General features: G+C 52.2%; 2 protein-coding genes across 3 annotated transcripts; both read left to right on the top strand.

The window, feature by feature from the left end:
- The first annotated feature begins 214 nt into the window (after nt 1-214).
- On the top strand, nt 215-17,754 carry KIF17 (kinesin family member 17). 2 transcript variants are annotated; one of them, XM_075437338.1, is made up of 12 exons: nt 215-881; nt 2,822-2,968; nt 3,379-3,480; nt 5,955-6,144; nt 9,617-10,069; nt 11,022-11,119; nt 11,802-11,949; nt 13,021-13,109; nt 13,237-13,361; nt 15,450-15,681; nt 16,697-16,955; nt 17,690-17,754. In XM_075437338.1, exons 1-11 carry the CDS (start codon nt 651-653, stop codon nt 16,922-16,924), a joined length of 2,043 nt encoding a protein of 680 aa, XP_075293453.1. In that variant the 5' UTR covers nt 215-650; the 3' UTR covers nt 16,925-16,955; nt 17,690-17,754. The 2 variants fall into 2 exon arrangements, with proteins under 2 accessions (XP_075293453.1, XP_075293452.1); XM_075437337.1 differs by having other exon boundaries at nt 17,687-17,754.
- A 739-nt stretch (nt 17,755-18,493) lies between these two features.
- On the top strand, nt 18,494-24,221 carry DDOST (dolichyl-diphosphooligosaccharide--protein glycosyltransferase non-catalytic subunit). Its single transcript, XM_075437339.1, has 11 exons — nt 18,494-18,669; nt 19,294-19,404; nt 19,670-19,756; nt 20,133-20,236; nt 21,128-21,222; nt 22,107-22,200; nt 22,619-22,767; nt 23,060-23,207; nt 23,345-23,465; nt 23,564-23,670; nt 23,756-24,221. The coding sequence occupies exons 1-11, from the start codon at nt 18,534-18,536 to the stop codon at nt 23,903-23,905; spliced, it is 1,302 nt and encodes a 433-aa protein (XP_075293454.1). The 5' UTR covers nt 18,494-18,533; the 3' UTR covers nt 23,906-24,221.
- The last annotated feature ends 240 nt before the right edge of the window (nt 24,222-24,461 follow it).

Raw genomic sequence — 24,461 nt, 5'->3', positions numbered from 1 at the left:
TTGCACACGCGCGCCCGCTCCGCCCCGCCCACCGCGAGGGGCGGGGCCTCTCGCCACGCCGCCTCGTCGCCGTGGCGACCGCGTGGGATCGAGGCGCGCATGCGCGCTGGGGCGGCCGCCGCTTCCCGCCTCCCACAGCGACCCGGCTCTCCCCGCGCCCTCCGCCTCGCCTCGGGTTCCTTCCCCCCCCCCCCCCCCCCCCCCCGCGCGCCCCGCTCCCTCGGGCTTCACCGGCGTCTCCGCGTTTACCTCAGGTTTTTCCCTCGCCCGGTCCGGCTCGGGCTGGCCCCGGCTCCCCAGCCTCCCCTCAGGCTTTCCCGTGCAGATTCCCCTCAGGTTTTCCCGCCTGCAGCCTCCCCTCAGGTTCCCCCCCCCGGCTTGCCCTGGTTCCCCTCAGGCTTGCTCCCAGTCTCCCCCTTTCCCTTCATCCCTCCCCAACTTTCCTCCTCCTCAGTCTCCCCTTCTCCCCCCGCCACTCGCAGCCCTTCGGGCTCTCTCCTCACACTCAGTTGAGGGGGGGCCCTGCTTCACCCCGCCGAGGGGTGCAGACCGCGGGGTCAGGCTCGCCCCGGCCTTCCCACGGGCCTGCCCAGGCCCCAGTGCCCCCCCAGCCAAGCGAGTGTTTGCGAGGTCAAACTGGGCGTTGAAAAATGGCCTCGGAGGCGGTGAAGGTGATCGTGCGCTGCCGGCCCATGAACGAGCGCGAGCAGACTCTCGGCTGCAAGGCAGTCGTCAGCATGGAGAGCGCGTGGGGCCAGTGCTTCCTCCAAAACCCCGCCGCAGCCGTCGAGCCCCCGAAGCAGTTCACCTTCGACGGGGCGTACTACCAGGAGCACAGCACGGAGCAGATCTACAACGAGATCGCCTACCCGCTCGTGGAGGTGAGTGGCGGCCGAAGAAAGCCGCGCACAGCCAACACGTAGCTCGGGACGTGGGCTGAGGAGTTTTGTGTGGGTAGGTGGTCCCTAAGTGGAACTGATTTATGGACAGAAACGGCCCTGTCCAGTGCTTCAAGAGGCTTAGCTGCAACCCTGGGGCGCAGAGGAGGGCAAAAGAGCGTCCCAGTGGTAGGCTGGGAAATCAGGAAGGAAAAAAAGAACTTTTTCAGCAGCCAGCAGGGTGCTGAGGATAGGGTTACATTTAATTGTTTTAGGTGGATGTTTGTATGAAAGATGAACCTCTCTGGGCAGGCCCTAGAGATGGTAGCTGGACAGAAACTGCAGTGGCAAGTGATGTGAGGAGAAGGGGTACAAACAAGACTCCTGATGTTTTTAGGGACATTTTTACTGTTGGGTGAGAAACTTTTGAGGAGCTAGGGAACCTCAGCCTGTTTTAGACTAGCAAAATGAGAGGGGGTATGTTTGTTGCCTTTTAACACATCAGCGTGGTAAACAGGTAGGGTGAGAAAGGAACCAGTTAAGCAAAACAACCCCAACGCCCCAAAAAGCCCAATTTTTTTAGAAGAAGAAACAGGGATAAAATGGCTGGTGATATTTTTAAGATGGAAGTTCCTCATCATGAGAACAAGCAGGGTCTGAAACAGTAGTTTGTTAGATTAATAGGGGTTTTAAAAAATTTTATTTAAACCTTAAGAAATCCAAACATGCTTTGTTGCTACCGTGCTTCTCTGAAAAAGGAAGAAGTGAAAGTGAGGCCCTCTTTCAGCTGGCTTTCCAAGAGAAAATTATTCTAAGCTAGAGACCATATTTTGGCCATCCTAGAGATCTTTTCCAACCTTAATGATTCTATGATTCTATTCTATAGTTGTCTCTCTGGGTTCTATAAGATTTTTCTGCCCTATGGCAAAAATATTCTGGTCTTCTAAGCGCTGTCAACTGCCCTTCCACTTTTCAACAGCTGCATTTGTTCAAGTTTTCCATTTTTGAGAGAAAACCATCAATTTATATGCTAGCAGAATGCATTTTATTATCATTATTATTATTATTGGGGCTGACCTGCTGGAGAGCAGCTCTGCGGAGAGCGACCTGGGTGTCCTGGGGGACAACAGGGTGACCATGAGCCAGCAGCGTGCCCTGGGTGCCAAGAAGGCCAATGGGATCCTGGGGTGCATCCAGAGGAGTGTGGCCAGCAGGTCGAGGGAGGTTCTTCTCCCCCTCTACTCTGCCCTGGGGAGGTCCCATCTGCAGTGCTGTGTCCAGTTCTGGGCTCCCTAGTTCAAGAAAGATGAGGAGCTACTGGAGAAAGTCCAGTGGAGGGCTACGAGGATGAGGAGGGGACTGGAGCATCTCTCCTGCGAGGAAAGGCTGAGGGAGCTGGGCTTGTTCAGCCTGGAGAAGAGAAGGCTGAGAGGGGACCTTCGAAATGCCTACAAATATCTGCAGGGTGGGGGTCAGGAGGACGGGGCCAGACTCTGTTCAGTGGTGCCCAGCGACAGGACAAGGGGCAACGGGCACAAACTGAAGCAGAGGAAGCTCCAGCTGAACATGAGGAAGAACTTCTTCCCTCTGAGGGTGACGGAGCCCTAGAACAGGTTGCCCAGAGGATCTGTGGGTTCTCGATCTCTAGAGATATTCCAGCCCCGCCTGGCCGCGGTCCTGTGCAGCCTGCTCTGGGTGACCCTGCTTTGGCAGGGGGTTGGACTGGGTGACCCCCAGAGGTCCCTGCCAACCCCTGCCATGCTGAGATTATTATACACTGATGGCACATGAAGATGGCATATGAAGATCAAACAGCTGCTTGAGCTTTACTTTCAGATCTTCCTTTAAAATACCTTTTACAAGGTGGGATAGAACCTGGACAATGTATTTCCAGTTATGCAGAGGGTGAAGATAATGGCTATTTGATTTTCCTCCCTTTCCAGGGTGTCACTGAAGGCTACAACGGCACCATATTTGCCTACGGCCAGACTGGCAGTGGGAAGTCGTTCACCATGCAGGGAATCGTGGATTCTTCTACACAGAAAGGCATAATACCCAGGGCATTTGAACACATTTTTGAGAGCATACAGGTAGGTGTGTAAGGATCTGGAAGAGATCCTGTTGTAAGATGGCATGATATCAAGAAAGATGATTTTTGTGTCATGCCCCAAGGACTGAGTGCTGATCACACTCGGGAGCAAGAGTAGGGACGGGATTTTGGGTGTGCTGCCTCTCATCCTAAAGCTGAGACCCGCATACAGTCAGACGAACAGCACCCTCATCTCTGCTGACTTTATGGACTTGCACTTGAGATGTTTAAGGACCAAAAGTCCCTATAGCGAGTGCGTTGAGTGGTTACACCTGGGACTGAAACGCTGGGAGAGATTTGACAAAGTGCTGACTGGAGGTGGGCACCCAGCTGGCACTGGGGATCTGCGTGGGCTGCCGACTTGCCTTCATTTTGAGAACCTTACCCAAAAATCTTTCCCGTTTTGTGCAGTGTGCTGAAAATGCCAAGTTCTTGGTGAGAGCTTCCTACCTGGAGATTTACAATGAAGACATACACGACCTTCTAGGAGCTGATACCAAGCAGAAGTTGGAGGTGAGGTCGAGTCAATGTGTCTTAATTAGGAAGTGCTTTAATTTGTACAGATAAGTGTTATCGTGAAAGCCTCGCAGAAGTGCAATGGTACGCTCTGTCAGAAGCTGAATGCCAGAACATGAAGATATGGTGATGAATGTGGAAGCCGAGAGGAGATTTTAAGGGACTTGAGTGAAAGTTTAGGGCAGAAGGAACAGGATCCAGTCAGAGACATATCCTGTGTGTCCTGGTTGATAGCAGCCGGTCACTTAGCAGAAACTGCGTGAAAATCATTGCTGCACAAGGATGGAATAAAGTGCTCATGAGGCAGTTTCTTCCTAATCCTCTTCATCTCACGGCTGTCTCTAAAGCAGGAGGATTCTGTGCCTTAAATGTTTAATCTGATCCAGGGTAGCTGTGGATGATCTCATCTGTCCAAAACAAAAAAAGCTGATCTTTTCTGAGGGTACACAGGTGCCATTACTCCCCATGGGAAGGCATGGGGAAGGCGGGCAGTTTCCAGGAGCGCAGGAGAGTAAACTTTCTGGAAATCCTAATCAGGGGTTTGATTTTTATAAAATTTGTCTCTTGGTGGCTTTGCAGATGTTTTTGCACGTGTTCCTGGGGGCAGCTGCAAATTTCCTGTCCTAATTCACCTCCCTGCAGGACTGCCCCAGTGAAGAAAACCGAGGCGTGAGCACCATCTGCCGCACAGGCGGGCAGAGGTGGTGACAGACCCAAACATTGTTTTTAACAGGCTCCTGGCTTTAAGGGAGGCAAAACCCTCTCCACTCCGCGTTCCAAGCGTGCTTCACTTGTGTGTGTGGAGAGGGAGGGTGGGAAAAGAGGACTTGCTGTTTGGGAAGGCGCTCGCTGCAGTTCCACATCAGCGGTGACACCGGTTTCCATGACAACCGCAGTTGGCACTGGGAGGGCAGGAGTTGGGCAGAACAGTTTCCAGGGTAACACCATCACACCGGTGACAGCCGCTGCCTGTTGCTGCCTCCACCGAGTAATTAAGTCCTGCAGAGACCAAAATCCCGGGCTGACCCACTGCTTCCTTCTGTGCCTCCCAATTCTCCACCAAAACCCCATTTCTGATTGTTCCTTTGCCTTTCAACATCAGTGACTTTAGCGACGCTGAAGCCCACAGTCGCCTCCTGTGGCGTGAAACCCTGAGAAGAGCAGGTTTTATGGTGTTTTGCAAGGAAAATGCCCCTGGCAGTCTGTTACGGAGTTAAACAACAGCCATGTCCTCGGCTGGGTGTTCCTCAGGGACTCTGCAGCACCCTCGAGTACAGCCGGGCCAGCCGCGGGGTTCTCCTGTAGCACAGGCAAAAGTCACAGTGTGTGAACAGTCTGGCTGTGATTCTGTACCTGGACTCCTCCTGGGCAGCACGGCTTTAGAACAAGGTTAAATCCTTGCCTTAGTTTAGTTTTTAGCTAGTTCTGCTTCGTTCTGTGCCGATTTAACAGCGAACACGCTGTTTTACATAGCTTCTTGTGGTGCATGGATCACCAAAGTATCTAAGGATCTTCTTTGGAAGTCACACCACCAAACATGATATCTGTCACTCTGCGACACCGAGTCATGAGAGCCCTATCTTGATATCCCAGCTGACACGATAAAGATAGAGCTTTGGTTATGAACTCAGCAGATGTGGGGCGTAACATAGCTGTTGAAAATGAATTCAGCTCGTTTAAAATTCCCAGTGTGGAGGGAGCTTCGGAGGGGGCTCGTGTAGGAGTGCAGGGATCTCTTGATTGTTTTGTATTTTTTATGTAGGTTTCAACAAGATTTTGAACATGTCAATCATTTATTAGCATGCTATATGAAATTTTTCTTCTGCATGATTGATAACTGCTGAAAAGATGCCGTTAGGTACACACTCTGTCTCTATCCAGGTGCCTGAATAGGATTTTAAGGTATCTTAAAGATGAACTAATCTGGAGAAAAATTATTATAGTTTGCCTGTGCGTGATGGGTGTGACTTGGGGGTTTTGTCAGGGAGATCAAGACGCCCTCTCAGAGCGGAGGGGTTCAGCAAAGCACCGCTAACAATATCTGTGGCTGTTGAATCTGTGCTTTGGTTTTTAAAAAGCTCCCTATGACTGAGGAGATATTGCAGCCTTTGCCATAATAGGTGAAAAACATTTCAGTTCTTATTTTAAAATATGCAGCTTAATAATAGGGGAGGTAGAAGGTGGCTCAGCACAGGTTTCTTGTGGCCTGGGAGATGTCTGAATCAATCAGCAAACTTTTAATTCTTTTTGCCTGCAGAGCCATGAAGGTGGTTCCCTCTTTTTGTATGGTTTTATCCCTGCTTCAGAAAAGCTTTTTGGTGGGAGCCAGATACGTTTTTGCCATTCTGAAGTTTAATTTCTCCACATGCAAAAGTTGCGTAGTCCTCGAGCTTCAGGACAGTTTCCAGCACGGCTTCCTGCAGTCTCGGTGCGTCTTGTTCTAACCTGTCCTGCCTTGTCCCCGTTTGCAGCTGAAGGAGCACCCGGAGAGAGGGGTGTACGTGAAGGGGCTCTCTCTGCACACAGTGCACAGCGTGGTCCAGTGCGAGCGGATCATGGAGACGGGCTGGAGGAACCAAGCGGTGGGTTCCACCCTCATGAATAAGGACTCTTCCCGCTCCCACTCCATCTTTACTGTTAATATGGAAATCTACACCGTAGGTAGGTAGCCGGGTGTCCTGTGTTAGGCCTGGGCCTAGCGGAACGCAGAACCTGTGCGGTCTGACCAGTCACCCCACAGAAAAACGTAGATCCTAAATGATTTTAGGTCCAGTAGAAATCAGAATTGTGCCCTGACACAGATATTTGTCACAGTGTGAAATGGCTGAGTATTCAAAGTCTTCATTTTTTTCCTCAATTCCCCCTTGGGAGAGGAATGTCTTACGCTCAAACTGGGATCATATTTAATTCTCCATCCATTTCTTTATCTTCTCAAACCTTCATTTCCAGCAAAGGGTGCTGAATCTCACAGCCCATATAGAATGGCTTGGAGTTCATACATTGTGCAGCCTGGAGAAACTTATGTCGTTACCTGTCTTGTTCTTGTCTGACCTCCTTCACAACACAAGTCAGATCATTTCACCCAAGGATTCCGTCACTGAGCTTAATCACAGGCACATCTTCCAAGCAAACAGCTAATCTGGGTCTAAAGATGGAATAAAAGAACCCCTTAATAACATTTTAGTGACTAGTTTTCCTTTCTTGAGCATCTCCTTTCCACTGGTGTTTCTTTAGCTGATAAAGCTGCCTTGCTGAGCCCAAACATGGACTTCGAAAGGGTTTTTTTCTGGGACTAAGAAAGGAATTACTCTCCTATATCCTGTCTACGAGACAGAATTCTGTCTCCTTGACCCCGGCTGAGGCTGTGAACAGCTTGGCTTCGTTTTCGTCAGCTGGTTCAGTCTGGGGGGAAGTTACACAATCTCTTTGTAAGTTGTGGTTCCAGATGTTGGTGACAGTATCTCATTTTTCTCTATCCAAAATGGGGGGAGTGAGGGGGGGGAATTTTTGGAATTTCTCAATTAGCACAGCTGGTGGATGCTAATCCTTGCATTATGTGGGTCTGTAAATTCCCAATTTTAATCCTAACATACACTCCTCTCGTGTTCCAGATGGGTGCAGTGCTCTTAATCTAGCCTGAAACAATTTCTCTGATTTCAGGCTTTGAAAACTTGTTACACCAAACAGAATGGCAGGCAGGGAAACTTGCAGTTCTGGCAGTTAAATGGAAGACAGCTGGAATATTTGAGGAGAATGTTGAGGATTCTGGCACAATCCCTGTAACTGGATGGTTCCACTAAAGTAATCATTAGTTGAAATAGTTAATGAAGCTGGTATTTATGTTGTCATCTTTAGGCTTTGTGCAGAGGTGCGCAGGGAAGTTCAAACTCATTTTCCATTTGAGCCTGTAGTAAATGACGATTTACAGGCAGCTGATCTTTTAAAGGATCTCTTCACAATCATGTGGACTAAAATGACTCTTTAAAGTAACAGTTTAGATTCAGGAACAGGATTATGGCAAATATCCTCCTCTCTGGCTGCAGGTGTATGAAATGCGCAAGTTACCATCGGTATTTTTACAGTATTTAAGTAGCAGATGTTTTATTCCTTTACATTATGCTTAGGGATTGATTTGTTAATCAGAAAGATATACATTTGGCCAGTGCTTATGCCACCAGCACTGGCCCATGGGCTGTATGAGAATTAGACAGGCAAGACTTTGGGGGTGCTGCAGGCATTTTAGCAAGAGTCTGGGGACCTTGTTACACCATGGAAACTAAACCACTAAGCCCCAAGATGGAAACAAGCAGCCTCCGTGGGTAAAAGCACTGGCAGGAACTAAACCAACTTTTTAATTGCCTGTCAGTGTTTACATAAACTGGGGGAAGGAGGGAAAGGGTTAGAAAAGCTACTTTTTGTGACTGTCCGCTCACCCCAGCTCTCAGCAGGGGCAGTGAGAGGGTTCTCTGTTTAAGCCCCATCTGTGGGATTTTTTTAGGGATTTTTTTCCCTAATTTTCCCATGTCTTGACATGCCAGAAAGATCTGGAGTGAAACAAGTTTGCTCGTGGCAAACGTTAAGTTCCGCAGTTAACAATCTGTTGCTGTAACTGGGGAGATATCCTGGGGCAAGAGATTTTAGATTTTTTTGGTGTTTATGTGTAAACTTTTAACTTTTCCCCATGCATCAGATTATTCATTGCTCGTGTTTAGGTGTTGTCCACGGCCATAAATCTGAGCTCTGACAAAGTTTAAGGCTAGTTTTTCTAGAAGTCTGTCTGGAAAAAGGCAGGCTTGGTTAAAACCTTGATGTTCTTTTTGGTTGGAGCGCTAAAGGAGCTTTTGCCTTGAACTTGGGTTGTAATCGTTAGGGATGATCAGGACGTGGACATCCACTACTTAGAGTAGTCTGTGATTTGGGAATGTGTGTCCAACTCCTCGCTCTGCCTGAGGCTGGGAAAGTTACATAGCCAGCAAAACCGAGGGGTTCCTAAAGTGACCGAACGCACTCTCTCTTAGTCACAGAGGATTTGTGTCACCAGGTTGATCCAGCCTCAAAATGCAGGTCAGGAAGCAGATATTATATGCGTGAGGTGTGCGTCCAGGTAGCTGGGGAGCTGGCTGTTAACGTCAGCTCACGTCTTCTCTTGCCTTAAAGCAGCACGACAGGAATGGCACCAGCTCACTGGGTCTGACTCCTCGCTCGCCGAGATCCAGCTCCTCATCCAGGTGGTTGGGGCCGAGTGCAGTCCCGATTTCTTGCAGTTTTCCTGTTTCTTGCCTGCGTTCCTTCATTTTACTTTCTCACTAAGAATGTCATGAGTTGAGGAGGAACAGATGCTGCCGAGCATGCCTGTGTGCTGAGTCACGGCGCAGTTTTACAGCCGTCTGGGCGAGAGGGGAGATCAGCTGGGCTTCCTGAACATTCGAGCCAGATGGTGGACCTTGATGGTATCTGATAGGATGTGCTTTTTCTTTTGAAGCACACCAAGAAACTTCTTGAATACATCCATTGCTTAGGGTAGGTTGGATTCCAGTCTTGAGAAAAGCTGTAGTTGGGGAGTTCATGGAAAAACTGTTTCCCAACGTAGTGTCTACTCCAGCCTTTCCCCGTGTAGACGTGACCTTCCTGCCTGTCTCCGTGTAATGTAGGCGTTCTTTAGGGAGCCTGCTCTTTTGCCTGTGCTTTTCAACCAGTCCTGCTCCAGTTGCTGGCCGTTGACTCCTCATTTCGTGCTTCCTCCCTTCTTTCTCTCCAGTTGTCAGACATTGTTTAACTTCGTGAAACAATCTGAGGAGGGAAAAAGTTGGATGAACCCATGGTCTGAGCTTGTTACTTGCAGAGGGCTTTGCATGAAACTCAGCTTCTGTGGAAATATGTGGAGGGTGTGTGTGTGTGTGTTCAGAGCTTACTGGGAGAGTGAGAATGGGCACAAATTCTTACTGTGCAGGATCTCGTTCAGGAAAGCACTAAAATGTGGAGTTCTAAGATTAGGTAGGTATTTATTTACTTAAGGGAGTCAGGGCCCAAATGCAGACAAAGAACAGGGCTTGAACTAGAACATAATGCCAAGAGAGTCCTGTTTCTTGACTCTTAAGATGCTTCCTCTTAAGCAGGAGTTATTTTCTTGCAGATGAACGAGGGCAGGACCACCTTAGGGCCGCAAAACTCAATTTAGTGGATCTGGCAGGAAGCGAGAGACAGTCAAAAACTGGAGCCACGGGGGAGCGGCTCAGAGAGGCCACCAAAATCAACCTCTCCCTCTCAGCTCTGGGCAACGTCATCTCAGCCCTGGTCGACGGCAGGTGTAAGCACATCCCCTACCGAGACTCAAAGCTGACCAGGCTGCTGCAAGACTCCCTCGGAGGGAATACCAAGACGCTGATGGTAGCGTGCTTATCTCCGGCTGATAACAACTATGACGAAAGCCTCAGTACTTTGCGCTACGCTAATCGAGCGAAAAACATCAGGAACAGGCCCTGTATCAACGAGGACCCCAAGGATGCTCTGCTGAGGGAGTATCAGGAGGAGATTAAGAAGCTGAAGGCCATTCTAGCTGAACAGATGAGCGCCAATAACTTGTCAGGTAGGAGAGCTCTTAGTGGCTGCAGAGATATTTTATCTTTGACAGAAAAAAGAGGGTTTTACATATAAAATGCTCAATGGATTTCACCTCAACCTTTCCCTCACCTATTGGAGGAAGAGTTCTCCATTCTGGTAATGGACTTTTCCTTCACTGTTGCCAAATTGACCTTATTCCGCTGGTAAAGTCCATCTGAGTTACACAATATTTTCAATAATGACAAATTCCATTAGAAAATGCTGATGTGATTCAAATCGTTGATTCTTCTTGGTCATTCTGGCTAGAATTTTGTCAGTCACAGAAGAGAGGTTTCAGCTGGCAGAGCACAAATGAGCTGCGAAAGAAATAATAATGTAGAATTCTTTATTAAATATATATATGTTTTCAAAGTTGGCATTCAGCCCCGTTCTTTTACACTGTGATTTTTTTTTTTTTTTTTGTAAGAGCAGTCTTTAGGAAACTGATCACCTTTCTAGAATTATGCCCTAGAAAATGGCAACTTTCAGCAGAGGAATAAGGCTATAAGATTTTTTTTTTTTTTTTTCCCCTCCCTTTCTGCCACCTTTCAGAGACAGTTGTGAAGAAAGAAGCCAATTTCCTTGCACCTTTCATCTCCTTCCCAGTGTCTTTTATCTTCCAGATCTGTTAGCATAGCCCTGGAAACAAGTCTCATTTTGTTCTATGAAATGGATTAGATTTAAATTCACTTTCTTATACCTGAAGCTTAAACCTCCCCCCCTCTGCTCTGCTCTGCGCTGACTCCTCTCCCCACACCTTTGGAGCCCCAGGCCAGTGGGCGTTTTGGCCAGATGCTGGCACATGAGCGCAGTTTAAAGGAGCACTTGGATTGCGATGTTCTTTGCTGGCAGCAGGTTCTTTATTCTGTTTCCAGGCATTCTACAGACAGTCCCACCCAGTAATTGCGAGTGATTTTTATTTCTGCTTTGTTTTGTAGGGCTTCTACCTGCTGAGACTGCTTACCTGGCAGCGAAGCCAGCTCCCCTCCTCAAATCTCAGTTAGATCTTGAAGCAGAGAAGCAGCTGATCAGAGAAGTAAGTCAGGAGGGGGTATCCTGTAGTGTCTTTGACTAAGGCTTGCGGGTTTTTATAGTAATCATTACAAACATGGTGTAGGGCTGTGTGGTTCTGCCTTTGCAGAACGCTCTCTTACTATTTTTTGGTCCTTGGCCTTCTCGTCTGGACGGAATGTGTGCTGATGGAGGCCTTACAATGCTACTTTCTCTCTGCATTGTTCCCGTCACTCTGGAGATGAATTGGAATGGATTCCCAAGAAGAATTTTTGAAGTACATATAACAGGAAGAGGAAACTACATATGAAACTTAGATTACTCCTGTCAGAGGAGGAAGAAACAGGGGCGAGGAAAGCAGTAGTCAGAGGTGTTAGGAACGGTACAAGGATGAAGATAAAGAGGGGATATGGAGCCAGGAGAAAGAATGAGGAGTTGAGGGGCAGTGGGAGATAAAACTCTCTCCTTGCTCTTCACAAAGCTCCTCCCAGGGCACCACATCCACCCAAGACAGCAGGTTCTAGGGCTGACCTGTCACCTCTCATCAATAGTCTGTCAACTTAAGTCACAGGAAAAGTTGATGAATAACCAGATGGTAAAGTTTTATTGGGGTGGACATAAGACGCGTCCTAGACTGGACCTAGATGTGACCTTGTGTGCAGTCAGGAGCAGGGCTGTCGCGTCAGGCTGTCTGCTGTGCCTTTCAGGAGTACGAAGAGAGGCTGGCCCAGCTAAAGGCCAGCTACGAAGCGGAGCAGGCGTCCCGTGCCCGCCTCGAAGAGGACATCAGCAGCCTGAGGAATCGCTACGATCTCAAGCTGTCTGCTCTCGAGGAGAACCTCAGGAAGGAAGCAGGTGTGGAGGGTGCGCAGTGCGGACAGCAGGTCCCCCGGTGCTGTTAATATGCTGAGAGGTTGGCTTTAGGCACGGGCACGCACAGACTGTCTTTGCAAAGTCAGATTTGTGACAGCCACTGCAACCTTTATAAAGTGGCAACGACTGCTGCTGCAGCAAGTGCTGCCTGGCAGCGACAGCAGTCCGTGCTCTCAACCCTCCCTTATTGACAGCAGGAACAGTGCCTCTGGCTCTCCCAGGCCGTTCATGAGACTCTCTGTCCCAGCTTTGTCCACTTCCCTATGTCCCCATGTTCTGTTCCCTGTCAGGACCAGCCTGGCCCTACCCTGTAAGCCCTGAGGCGATGAAATGCGATTTTTGCCCATGTAGCTGTGAGTGTCTTCTGACTTAGCGCAGCGTTTCTCTCGAGCAGAGGTTTGGGCTGCAGAGATGACTGGTCTCGGCAGGCGCTGCTCCGCATTGACCCGACGGGCTTTGCGCAACTCGCACGCCCAAGACGAGGGTGGCTGCGGCAGTCACTTCCATCGTGTGCTGATGTGATGCAGCCCGTGGTCTCCCGGTGGGTTATCAACACCATCGCTTTGCTGGAGGGTGGATATTCCTCTTGCATACCTATAAATTATTGCCAGCTAGCCTCTTCATTACTGCTGTTCATTTATACTTCCGCAGTGCCTCAGAGCATGTTTCGCAATCTGCTTGTACAGCGCTTCTCACCCAATATTAATTTTTCAACCTATATTCTTCATTTTTGATGCTATCACTTTCTAAGGTGGAGGTTTTGTTTGGTTTTTTTCATCACAAATGTGCACCTCCCGGGCCTCTGCAGATTATTTGTGTGCGAACACCAGGACCCAGGCTCTCCCAACCCTGTAAAAACTGCGTTCCTTTCCTGATATGCCCTCTGGGTCTGTGATGGCTTTTCCTCACCAGCCTAAATAACAGACCCTTTCCTCCCAGACACGTATTTTTTAGCTGTTGGCAAAGACTTCGTGTCATGTTTTCACAGATTTATGCTCTGGTTTCGCAGAGCTCATTACTGACATTGTGGGTATTTCCTCTTTTACTCTTCAGCTGCTGTGAGGACCGAAACAACTCCTGAAGAGACACCTCTGCGTAAAGACTCTGTTGCTGCAGCGGATGAAGAACCAACATCAGCCCAGGTACCCTTCAGGCTACTTTACCCACCGGGCTGAATAAACCCAAGCGGGTAGCATTGTGCTTCACCTACCCCACCACTTGCCCTGCGTCTTTTCAGAGCCGCAGTCTTTGGTTTCTTCTTGTCCTCAGGACCCAGCAGCACCTCGGACTGTCCCAGACGCAGGCGGTGTGAGCGGGGGCCGTGCTGGAGCAGAGCTGTCTGTCGCTGCTGAGGGGATTTCACTGCCTGCAGACCAGCAGCAGGTGCTCGCCAGGTTGGTGACTACGCTGCTCCTAACTGCCTCCTGCACGCTGCTTACCACGCACGCTGGCAAGAAGCAACCCTGTTCTTCCACAGTCTTACAACTCGAGCTCCAGCTCTGTGCTCAGCGCAGCACAAAACGAGGCAGACACATGTTCTTTATCCCAAAATTAACCTTGTCGTATCTGGGCAGATAAATAACTCTTAGCTGCAGCATTCGATGCTGTCAGGTGCCAGAATTATGAGACATAAATCTGGAGAGGCCTGTGTCAGCAGATGCGGATGTAAAAAACCATCCTTTCCTGATAACAAATCCCGCCTAGATCTGTAGGCACGGAAGTCTCTTCCTTCTCTGGCTTTTTGCAGGTGTAATTTATGAGGAGTTTACAAAGCTGAATCTGGCAGTCGCTGACAGAGCTCAGGTGCCCAGGTTATGGAGGTGGCCTCCTTTTCCTCTTAGAAAAGGTTATCGAAGGGCACTTAGCGCCTGCTCATACCAGTACAAGTAAGGCAGCAAGCCTTGCTGCTGCTCGCTGTGCATGTGGATGGAGGGGAGCGTGTCCCCCACGACTCTCCCTTGTCACTCAGGTCACTCTTGCCTCCAGCTCACGCATCTGACAATGTTTGCAAGACGTCAGCCAGAACTGACATCAAAATTTCCAACAAGCACATTTTAGGGGCAGCATTACGCACAGGGCTGGGGTGTGAGGGCTGCCTGGGCTGTTCCAGAAACATACGCTTTAAGCAAATTCTGCCGATTTCTCTCTTTTACACCGTTGCGTGGAATTATAATAAAATTAGAAATGCTCAAGATAAGATACATTGTGGATGATAGAGTTTGATTCTGAGAAGTCTGGTGGTTTTTAACCAGTCTTTCAGCTTTATCGTGAGCTCCTGTGGCGTGTGCTTGCCCCGTTGGGCCTCTCCCAGGTGAAACAGGAGCTATTAAGAAATCTGGAACAGCACCATCTGCAATTTGCGGGCAATTCTGGCTATTGCTGGAGAGGTCTCCAAAGAAACCATTCATTCTGACTATATGTCAAATCTTAATAGTCCTATCGCAGAGTTCCTCTTTGTGACAAACAGGCAAAAAATGCTCTTCCAATCACATTGTTAAAATCAAAGCTCTCTGCAGATTAGGCAGGAGGGTTGGATTCCACAGGCACGGGGATTTTCAAAGCTGCCTGTTGAAAGCTTTACACATCAGGACGGCTGTGGAGATCTCCGATACTCACTCAGCAGAGCAAGGATTCCAGCGCTCATTAAGCAAACGAAACTGAAGGCTACTTGGCAAGCGCAGTACAGGAGAATCGCAGCTCATCTCTGGTGGAGAATGAGCTCTTTCGGATGGGTTTGAAGATAATTAAGAGGCTGTTATCAGCGGAGCTTTGATCAGCAGTGGGATTTTCTCCAATTTGAGCCAGTGCTTGCCAACCTGAGCTATCTGCTCTGCTGCAGATCCCCATGCAGACAAAGAGAAGGGCTCTGGAGCACAGCTTTATTTCCATGTTGGAGTGTACGGGGCTGTGCGGCATGAATGTGAGACAAGCTTGATTTCAAATGTGGGCCTGTGCCAGCGCTCGAGGAGAGACGCTGAGGTCACCCAAGTCATCAACCCTGCCTGATACTGCCCCAAGAAAGAAATCACACTGTGGCTTCAAGCCATACTGCTCCCGTAGCCACCATTTAAAATGTTTGTTTGAGTAATTCTGGCACATTTTGTGCTTGCCTTGAGAGTCTTTCAAAACGAGAAGTAAGAATTGAAATCGAAATTCCACAAAACAGGGTTTTTAAAAAGAATTCTGTGAGCGTAGATGCAGCTTTCCGGATGTACTTGTTGACAAAGGTGCTCGGAGTAACACACACTTTGCCTTGGGTCCATGGGAGTATCTATGACAGAAACTGTTAATAAAAGTGGAAGTATTAACTAATTATTAATTATTAAAGTGGCATGATTACTCAGGGCAGCAAATCTTGTCAGAAATCACTATTTCTGTCCTGTGCCTTCCCAAATATTGCTCCGGTAAGGACGTGTGGCCTCCACACTTCCGCGGCCGGCTGTCTGTACTGCTGAGCTGCGAGAAGGCTTTGCCTTTTGCAGACTGCAGATGCTGGAGCGCCAGGTGGTAGGGGGGGAACAGGCTGAAAACAAGGACCTCAAGGAAAAGCACAAACGCCGGAAAAAATATGCGGACGAGCGGCGGGCGCAGCTGGCGGCCGCGCTGCAGCAAGCTGACGACGACAGCAGCGACTGGGTTCTGCTGAACGTCTACGACTCCATCCAGGAGGAGGTTCGAGACAAAAGCAAGCTTCTGGAGAAGATGCAGAAGAAGGTGAGCAGCTCCCTGCCATCCCTGCTGAAGGCTCAGGGAGCATCGCCTTCCTCCTCTGCTTACCCGGGATTTTTAGGTTTAGGTTTAGGTTTTCGGGCAGTTACATTTAGAGAATAACTCTGGCTGCGTGAAGTATTTCACGCGTGTGCCCGCGTTAGTACCCGTAAGGTTGGTTGCGTGTATTTTTATGGTGAATTAAGTCGTGGAAACCCCAAACGCGGCCTGTTTTAAAGGCGGGTGTCCTTGCTGGGCTGCAGGCTGGCTGCAGGATCCCGACCGGTGGTGGGAGAGGCTGCGACTCCCTCTGCTGACCTGCACAACCTGCAGCACAGCCTTCTCCGGATACCACCCCTGGGCTCCCGGCAGGAACTGCACCCGGAGAAATCTTCCAGGGGAAAAAAAAAATAGATATAAAAGCAACGCTCTTAAATTTTAGGCACTCTTGAAAATCAGTTTTGCTTTGATGAGGTGAGGCAGAATCAGAGGAGCTTCAAAAAAAGAAAATAAGTGTGTGTGTGTGTGTGTGTGCAGTCCTAAATCTGCACGTTAAGAGCTTGCTTTATTTCTGTATTTAGGTTATCAAAGAAATATTGCAGCTTTTTCACTGAAATTAGGAACTCCCAAGAGTTCGTTAGCACTGGACACAGCCCACACTAGTGAGATTAACTTAAGGTGCGTTCCAAGCCTCAGCACTGGAGAAACGCAAGAAATCTTTCATTAAAACAGACGTGGAATAATCTCTCCACTCAAATCTCGTGTTAATTCTTAATGATACATTAGAAATTTTCCCAAATATTGAAGCTTTTGTGTGCGTCTTGACACTGCCTGACAAATTCCTGTACTCGCAGTAACCATCGGTCTCTCCTTTATAACCCCAGCGAGTTACGTTGGTTTTGATACCTGTAAATGTAAAATTTCCACTTACTAGAGTGATTGTAATTAAAGTAGATCCTTCAATTAGGATCTAAAGTAGTCTTCAGTTCCGCCTTTTCACGGCATCATTTCTGTGTCTCAGCTGCGGGCTGCCGAGACCGAGATCAAAGACCTGCAGTCGGAGTTTGAGCTGGAAAAGATCGACTACCTCGGCACCATCCGCCGCCTGGAGCGAGACCTGCTGCTCTGCCAGCAGCTGCTGGGTCGGGCGCAGTCCCTCGTCCGCCGCGACTGCAACTACAGCAACCTGGAGAAGGTCAAGCGCGAATCCGTCTGGGACGAGGAAAACGGCTGCTGGAAAATTCCGTAGCCCGTCATTCAAAAAACCCGCCTGCCCGCAGGTAAGCGGGGCGTCTCGGCGGATCGGGGCTGGGCCGCACGTGCTTGTCAGAGCTGCCGCGTACGGAAACTTTGTCTAGAAAGTCTGAATAATAACAGCGTCTAACGCGAAGCGCGGTATGGATCCTTCGGGAACCTCTGTGAGCCCATAATCAGTGACTGGAGCGGTGCTGGGGATTGGGGAGCGCAGTCACAGAATCGCAAAGGTTGGAAAAGACCTCTAAGATCATGAAGTCGAAGCGCCAACCCAACCCCACCACGCCTGCTGACCATGCCCTGAAGTGCCACTTCCACACATTTTTTGAACCCCTCCAGGGATGGGGACTCCACCACCTCCCTGGGCAGCCTGTTCCCATGCCTGACCACTCTCTCAGCAAAGACATTTTTCCAATATCCAATCTAAACCTCCCCTGACACAGCTTGAGGCCATTGCCTCTCGTCCTATCGCTGTTTACCTGGGAGAAGAGACCAACCCCCCCTCACTGCACCCTCCTGCCAGGGAGCTGCAGAGAGCGAGAAGGTCTCCCCTCAGCCTCCTCTTCTCCAGACTGAACAGCCCCAGCTCCCTCAGCCACTCCTCATCAGACCTGTTCTCCAGACCCCTGCCCAGCCTTGCTGCCCTTCTCTGGACACGCTCCAGCCCCTCCATGCCCTTCTTGGAGTGAGGGGCCCAAAGCTGACAGCGCTAATTGTTTTAACGAGACCACGACCCTTTAACACTGTCTCTTCTCAGCAGTTCCAGCCCTGCCACAGCCCAAACCCGCCCGCAAGAGCCCCTCGGCCGAGAGCGCAGAGCTGATGGTACGCTGCACTCCTCCTCCCTTTTTCTTTAGTATTTTACCGGTTTTGCCATATTTCTACGCCGTAACCCGGCGCTTTCCGCTTGCAGCCCGCGGACGGCAGCGCCAGTGTCGCCAGCAGCTACTTCGGACCCCCGCGAGCCCACCGCCTGCTCCGTCCCGACCCAGGTAAGCCGCCTTTCCCCCCATCCCCTTCCGCGCGAGGGAGCGGTGTCGGGGCTCGGCCCCCCGACCCCCTGAGGCCTGGAGCCCACCGCCGCCCCCTCCTCTCCCCTCCAGCTGCCCCGGGGCCGGGGGGCCCTCGCAGCGGCCCCGCGCCCCAGCCCCGGCCCTTCCGCCTCCAGGCCCTCGTCGTGGCCCCCACCAAGCGCAGAAAGGGCAAAGCCGACCCGGGCGGCCGCCGTCCCTGACGCCGACGGCGCGGGAAGACGCCAAATCCCGGGGGTTTTGCACCAAAAAAAACGCTCGGCATCGGGGTTGCGGGGCAGAGGGCGAACTCGCTGTCACCGTGTTCTCTCGCGCCCTGTACCCCCGCCCCGCGGCAATAAACCAGTCAGACACCGCCATTTCGAGGTCTTTTACTGGGAACCCAACCGCCGCGGCACCACCCCACGGCCATCTTGTTCCCCCCCCGTCATCTTCCCGCCCCCGTGGTGCTACGGTGGCCGCTCGGGGATCATGACGGCGCCCCGCTGATTGGCCGACGGTGAGGAGCTGGCTGTCGGTGATTGGCTGTCCGCGCCGTCCCGCTTCCGGGGAAGCTTGGCGCCGGCGAGCAAAATGGCGGCGGCCGCGCTCCGGCTGTGGTGGCTCCTGGTGGCGGTGGCCGGGGCTGAGGGGGGGGCCCGCACCCTGGTGCTGCTAGAGAACGGCAACCTGCGGGACACGCACTCACTCTTCTTCCGCAGCCTGGCGGGTAGGGCGCGGGGCGGCGGCTGGGAGGAGGCGGGGGCTCCCCGGGGCCGAGGGGGAGGCGTCTGGGGTCCCCGGGCCGGGCTGAGGGGAGGTAGCGGGAGTGAGCGCGGTGTTTGGGGTCCCGAGGCCGGGCTGAGGCGGGGTGAGCGTGGTGTTTGGGGTCCCGGGGCCGGGCTGAGGGGGGTGAGCGCGGTGTTCGGGGGTCCCGGGGCCGGGCTGAGGGGGGGATCCCGGTGTTTGGGGGTCCCGGGGCCGGGCTGAGGGGGGGATCCCGGTGTTTGGGGGTCCCGGGGCCGGGCTGAGGGGGGGAACCCGGTGTTTGGGGTCCCCGGGCGGGCTGGGGGATCGTGGTTGTGTTCGCGGCCGTACCAGTGCGGTGGGTGCCCTGTAGCGCTGGTGGGTGTCAGTGGGGTGTCCTTGCCCCAAAGGGCTCTGCAGGCGCTGGATCCCTTGTTGGTTTATGCGGGGAGACCCCAGTAGCACTCTCAGAAAGCCCCGAAGCCATGTTTTCTCACAACACTGCTGTTTGTTGGGGAGATAAAACTCAGCATCTTGCTGCTGCTTTGCTGCTACCTGCGTCGATTTGGGAGGTGCAGAGCTTGTCAATTTTGTTTTGTGGCTGCAGACAGGGGCTTCGATCTCACGTTCCGGACAGCAGATGATGCCGGCCTCTCCCTGATAAAATACGGAGAATTCCTGTATGACAACTTGATCATCTTCTCGCCGTCGATAGAAGGTGAATACAGGAGGGGAACATTCAGGTGCTCTTGGAGCTTGGCGCCGTTTTTGCGAGGGGATTTCTAACTGTTTTGTGAATTTTAATTAAATCTCGCACTTCAGGTGTTATCCTTTGTGTCTTGTACCACACTGTGGATGCTTCCTGACCTTTCACGATGGTTCCTTCAGCTGTGATAAAAACGATTTGGTGTTTGTCCGTGGTTTAATTCTGCCATGGTATTATTTCTGCGAACTAGTCACGAATTTCTGGCGTCTGCTTTCAGATTTTGGTGGAAACATCAACGTGGAGACCATCACGGCCTTCATCGACGGCGGCGGCAGCGTCCTCGTTGCCGCCAGCTCAGACATTGGTGAGTACAAATGCTCATCAGAGCAAATTAGTGCGCTTCAGCCGCTTCTTGTAACAGGCACCTGTGCTGCTTGTGCTCTGCGGCGAGCAGCTAGTTTGTTCATCCTTCTCTGGTTTCTGCAGCAAAACTGGTGAGAAGTCACAGTTTCTCACTGTGAACCTCAAGGTTTTTGCTGTAAGGAAACGGATGATAAATAGCCTTTACTGACGCTTTGGGTGGGAATTTAGATGAGGGAGGTTGTGATGCTCGGGGGGGGTTGGCTCGTCGAGTGCCTAACGCGTGACTCCGAGCTGAATTTACTTCTTGTTTTGAGCGCTGACACGGACGTCGCGTCCCGAACGCGCTGTGTAACGGAGAATCCGTTCTGTCCTGCCAGGCGACCCGCTGCGAGAGCTGGGCAGCGAGTGTGGCATTGAGTTTGACGAGGAGAAGACGGCTGTCATCGACCACCACAACTACGACACATCCGACCCCGGCCAGGTGAGCGGGGTTGTCGGCACGCCTGGGGTTTTGTCAGTGAGAACTTAGGCGTAAAGGTTTGGAGGTGAATCTTCTGTCCTTGTTTTCCCTTTTTTGTTCTGTTCACTCTCCGTTTTCTCAGCTTCTTCCCAAAAAAGTCACGAAGGGCTGTGCTTGACGGCATGATGTAACGCTGCCAAGCTCTGCACATTCGGGGTCTCTGCCCTCAGGTCCAGCTTTCTGCATTTCCCGGGTTTGACCTTTCAAATTCCGGTTTCAAATCGCCACCATGCCTCAGGCAGCCACGCCACGATTACCGGCGGGTTTGAGCCTCTCTGAAGCGTGCGAGGGGGAGGCAGTGGGTCAGACACTGAGTGCGACGCTTCGGGTGCAGGAAGGGGATTATCAGTCCCCGAGATCAGTACTGAAATGCACACCTTTCTACAATTTTTTTCCCCTTAGCGTCATCCAGTACTTCAAATTTAAAACCTATATTAAGGTCTGAGCTAAATATATTGTACTAATTTTTATTTAAATTAGGCTGTTGAAGCAGTACGTGGATGTTGTCCCAGTTTGAGGGTGAAAGTTGCTAAATGTGGGGAAGTAAAATACTGTAGGTATCGCTATCTTTATCAAAAGGTGGTTTCCATTTTCTCAGCTATCGGTATTAATTTAATTTGATCACAGTTAAACAGAAAAATGCTGGTTTTTAATGGAATTGTAACATTCGTCCAACAGCTGCTCAGTTTCGGTTGTCTGTAGAACCAGAGGTAACTTTCGGATAACGAGAGAAGCTGTCGCTTGCCGTTAGAACCTAAGAAACATGAAGGGCTCCTGTCATTAGAACCCAGTAAACATCGGCCCGCCTGCCTGTGCCGCACGTTCACGCCGATCTCTCTGGTTTCCTCCCAGCACACGCTCATAGTCGCGGATGCTGAGAACCTCCTGAAGGCCCCCACCATCGTGGGGAGGGCGGCGCTGAACCCCATCCTTTTCCGAGGAGTCGGGTAAGCGACCTGCGGGGCAGGCGGGGAGGCGAGGTGGCGGCTGTTGGGGAGGCGACGCGAAAAACACCGGTGGTGGTGCGAGGTGAGCGTCAGGTTAGCCGGCTGCGAGAGTTCACACCAGAAATCGCGTTTGGTGTCAGATAACGATAAAGAGAAAATCTCAGAAGCAGCTTAGTTGTTGACTTAAGAACGTTTTTTTAAGGTAAATAGCAGAGGTTGGCTGTATATCTTGATGAAATACCTCTGCCCTAGTGAGGCCCCATCTGCAGTGCTGTGTCCAGTGCTGGGCTCCCCAGTCCAAGAAAGAGGAGGAGCTGCTGGAGAGAGCCCAGCGCAGGGCTACGAGGATGAGGAGGGGACTGGAGCATCTGTCCTGCGAGGAGAGGCTGAGGGAGTTGGGCTTGTTCAGCCTGGAGAAGAGAAGGCTGAGAGGGACCTTAGAAATGCCTCTAAATATCTGCAGGGTGGGTGTCAGGAGGACAGGGCCAGACTCTTTCCAGTGGTGCCCAGCGACAGGACAAGGGGCAATGGGCACAAACTGAAGCAGAGGAAGCTCCAGCTGAACCCGAGGAAGAACTTCTTCCCTCTGAGGGTGCCGGAGCCCTGGCCCAGGCTGCCCAGGGAGGCTGTGGAGTCTCCTTCTCTGGAGATATTCCAGCCCCGCCTGGCCGCGGTGCTGTGCAGCCTGCTCTGGGTGACCCTGCTTGGGCAGGGGGTTGGGCTGGGGGACCCACAGAGGGCCCTGCCAACCCTGAACATTCTGTGATTTCTTGGGGCATGCATTTGTCTTGCTGCATCTGAAGGGTGCGGGGGTTCGTGCGGTTGAGCTGGGGGCTGCACGTCCCTCGGGTCTTCATGCTGCTCACCCTGCCTCTCCCTGCCAGGATGGTGGCTGACCCCGACAACCCGCTGGTGCTGGACATCCTGACCGGCTCCTCGACCTCTTACTCCTTCTTCCCTGATAAGCCAATTACTCAGGTATGCTCTGTTTCTTTTCCTTCTCTTCTGGGCCGTACTCCTACGATTAAGCCCTGCAGATTTCAGCAACTTGGAAAATCCCTCGAGTGTTCAGTGTCCCGACGGAGTCTTTGAAAGCGCCGGGCTGCCATCTGCTCTCCGACGTTGCCCTGGGAATCTGCCCCTCTGCCCGTTGTTGGTGGGAGAATGCCCAGTGCCGGGGTGCTGTGGAGGAAGGGCCAGCCCAGGGCAGAGGCTGTCTGCGGTGGCATTCCAGTCGGAGAGGGCGGGAGCTGTGAATCCTGTTACGGATTCTCCTGAGCTTCTTGGCTTCTACTGAACTGCAGACTGCGCTAGCTACAGTCGCACCCGGAGATTAACTCTCCTTTAATCGTCCTTAAATTGCCCAAACTCTCTTCTGAACGGTGTTCCTTTTCAGTACCCCCACGCGGTCGGGAAGAACACCCTTCTGATCGCGGGGCTGCAAGCCCGGAACAACGCCCGTGTGGTTTTCAGCGGCTCCTTGGACTTCTTTAGCGACGCGTTCTTCAATTCTGCCGTGCAGAAAGCCACCCCTGGCTCCAAGAGGTACGTCAGCCTCCTGGCCTCCCTGGCTGAGGAGTCTCTGGGGAGCTGTTTGGTCAAGAAAGACCTTGGAAACAGGCAAAAAATTTCCAAGTTAAGGGAAAGAGCAGAAAGCTTGGATGAAATTGGGGGTGCCGTGTTCCTCTGGCCTTGGGGAACAAAGCGCTCTGGGAAGCAATTCCCTCCATAGACCCCAGCTGTTTTTTTGTCGCTTTCCCATCTGATAACGGTTTGGGCGTGCGGTGGATTTTGTCGGCGTGGCTGCCACGCTTTCTCAGCCCTCCTTCGTCCGTAGGTACTCGCAGACGGGTAACTACGAGCTGGCTGTCGCCTTGTCCCGCTGGGTGTTCAAGGAGGAGGGCGTGCTGCGCGTCGGAGCCGTGTCCCACCACCGCGTCGGGGAACTCGCGCCTCCCAACGCCTACACTGTCACCGATCTCGTGGTGAGGCCGCGGCGTGGGCAGGAGGGGACGCGGGAGCTGCTTTGGAAAAGGAATTTGGGGAAATTCAGACTCGGGACGGGTTGAGGTTTGTTGTCAGTTGTCACTCGTTAACCTCACACATTGTGGGTTCGTTCCAGGAGTACAGCATCGTAATCGAGAAGCTTTCTGACGGCAAGTGGGTCCCCTTCGACGGAGACGACATTCAGCTGGAGTTTGTCCGCATCGACCCCTTCGTGCGGACCTTCCTGAAGAGGAACGGTACGTGTTGTCCCCCCGCCCCGCTGCGGGGCTCCTCTCGCCGCCCGGCTTCCACGGCCTCTCGTGTCGCCTCAACCTCGCCGCCGTCTCTTTCTCAGGCGGAAAATACAGCGTGCGCTTCAAGCTGCCGGACGTCTACGGGGTGTTTCAGTTCAAGGTGGATTACAACCGGCTGGGTTACACCCACCTCTACTCCTCCACGCAGGTGAGCGCGGGGGGAGCTGCTCGCCCGGGGTGGGGGGGTGTTCCGGTGCCGGGCTGACGGCGCGGCACTCTCCCCCCCCGCCCAGGTGTCGGTGCGTCCCCTCCAGCACACCCAGTACGAGCGGTTCATCCCCTCGGCGTACCCCTACTACGCCGGCGCCTTCTCCATGATGGTTGGCCTCTTCGTGTTCAGCATCGTCTTCATCCACATGAAGGAGAAGGAAAAATCCGACTGAGCGCCTGGGGGGGAGGAAGAGCCTTTCCCCGGCGCCGGGCAGGGCCCCTTGGTTGTGGCCGTGCGAGGACTGGTAGGTGCCAGCCACATGGCGGGGTTGCGTTTGGTCTCTTATTTTTACACGTGACGGGATTAATGGGAGAGAAAAGCCGAAATTGGGGGGGAGGGGGAAATTCTGTGGCCGAAGTGTCTGCAGGCCTGGCCCCGCGACGCCCGTGGTGGTCCGCGACGAGCTCGCCGTGTTTGTCGGGCGTTGGACTGGTTGTGACTGGAGACGGACTGACTCCCTGCTCGAAATAAAGCCGCCTTCCTCTCGCCCTGGGCCGCAGCGAGTGAATTCACAGCGGGGGGCTCGTGTCCCCCACTCACCCTCGCCACCTCGGGGTGTTCTGTGGGGTGGGCTCTGGGGGATGGCGCGCGCTCAGAGGCCCCGGGGGAGCCTGGGGTGCACGGAGGGGCTCGGGGCACCCCGAAAAGCACCCGCAGGACCAGGGCTGCCCCCAGGGGTGTACCGGGGACCCCAGCGCCCCCCAAAAGCAACCTGGGGGGGGTCGGAG

The sequence above is a fragment of the Opisthocomus hoazin genome, chromosome 16, assembly GCF_030867145.1.
Source record: "Opisthocomus hoazin isolate bOpiHoa1 chromosome 16, bOpiHoa1.hap1, whole genome shotgun sequence".
NCBI classification, from domain to species: domain Eukaryota; kingdom Metazoa; phylum Chordata; class Aves; order Opisthocomiformes; family Opisthocomidae; genus Opisthocomus; species Opisthocomus hoazin.
This window is presented reverse-complemented; position numbering and strand designations above follow the sequence as displayed.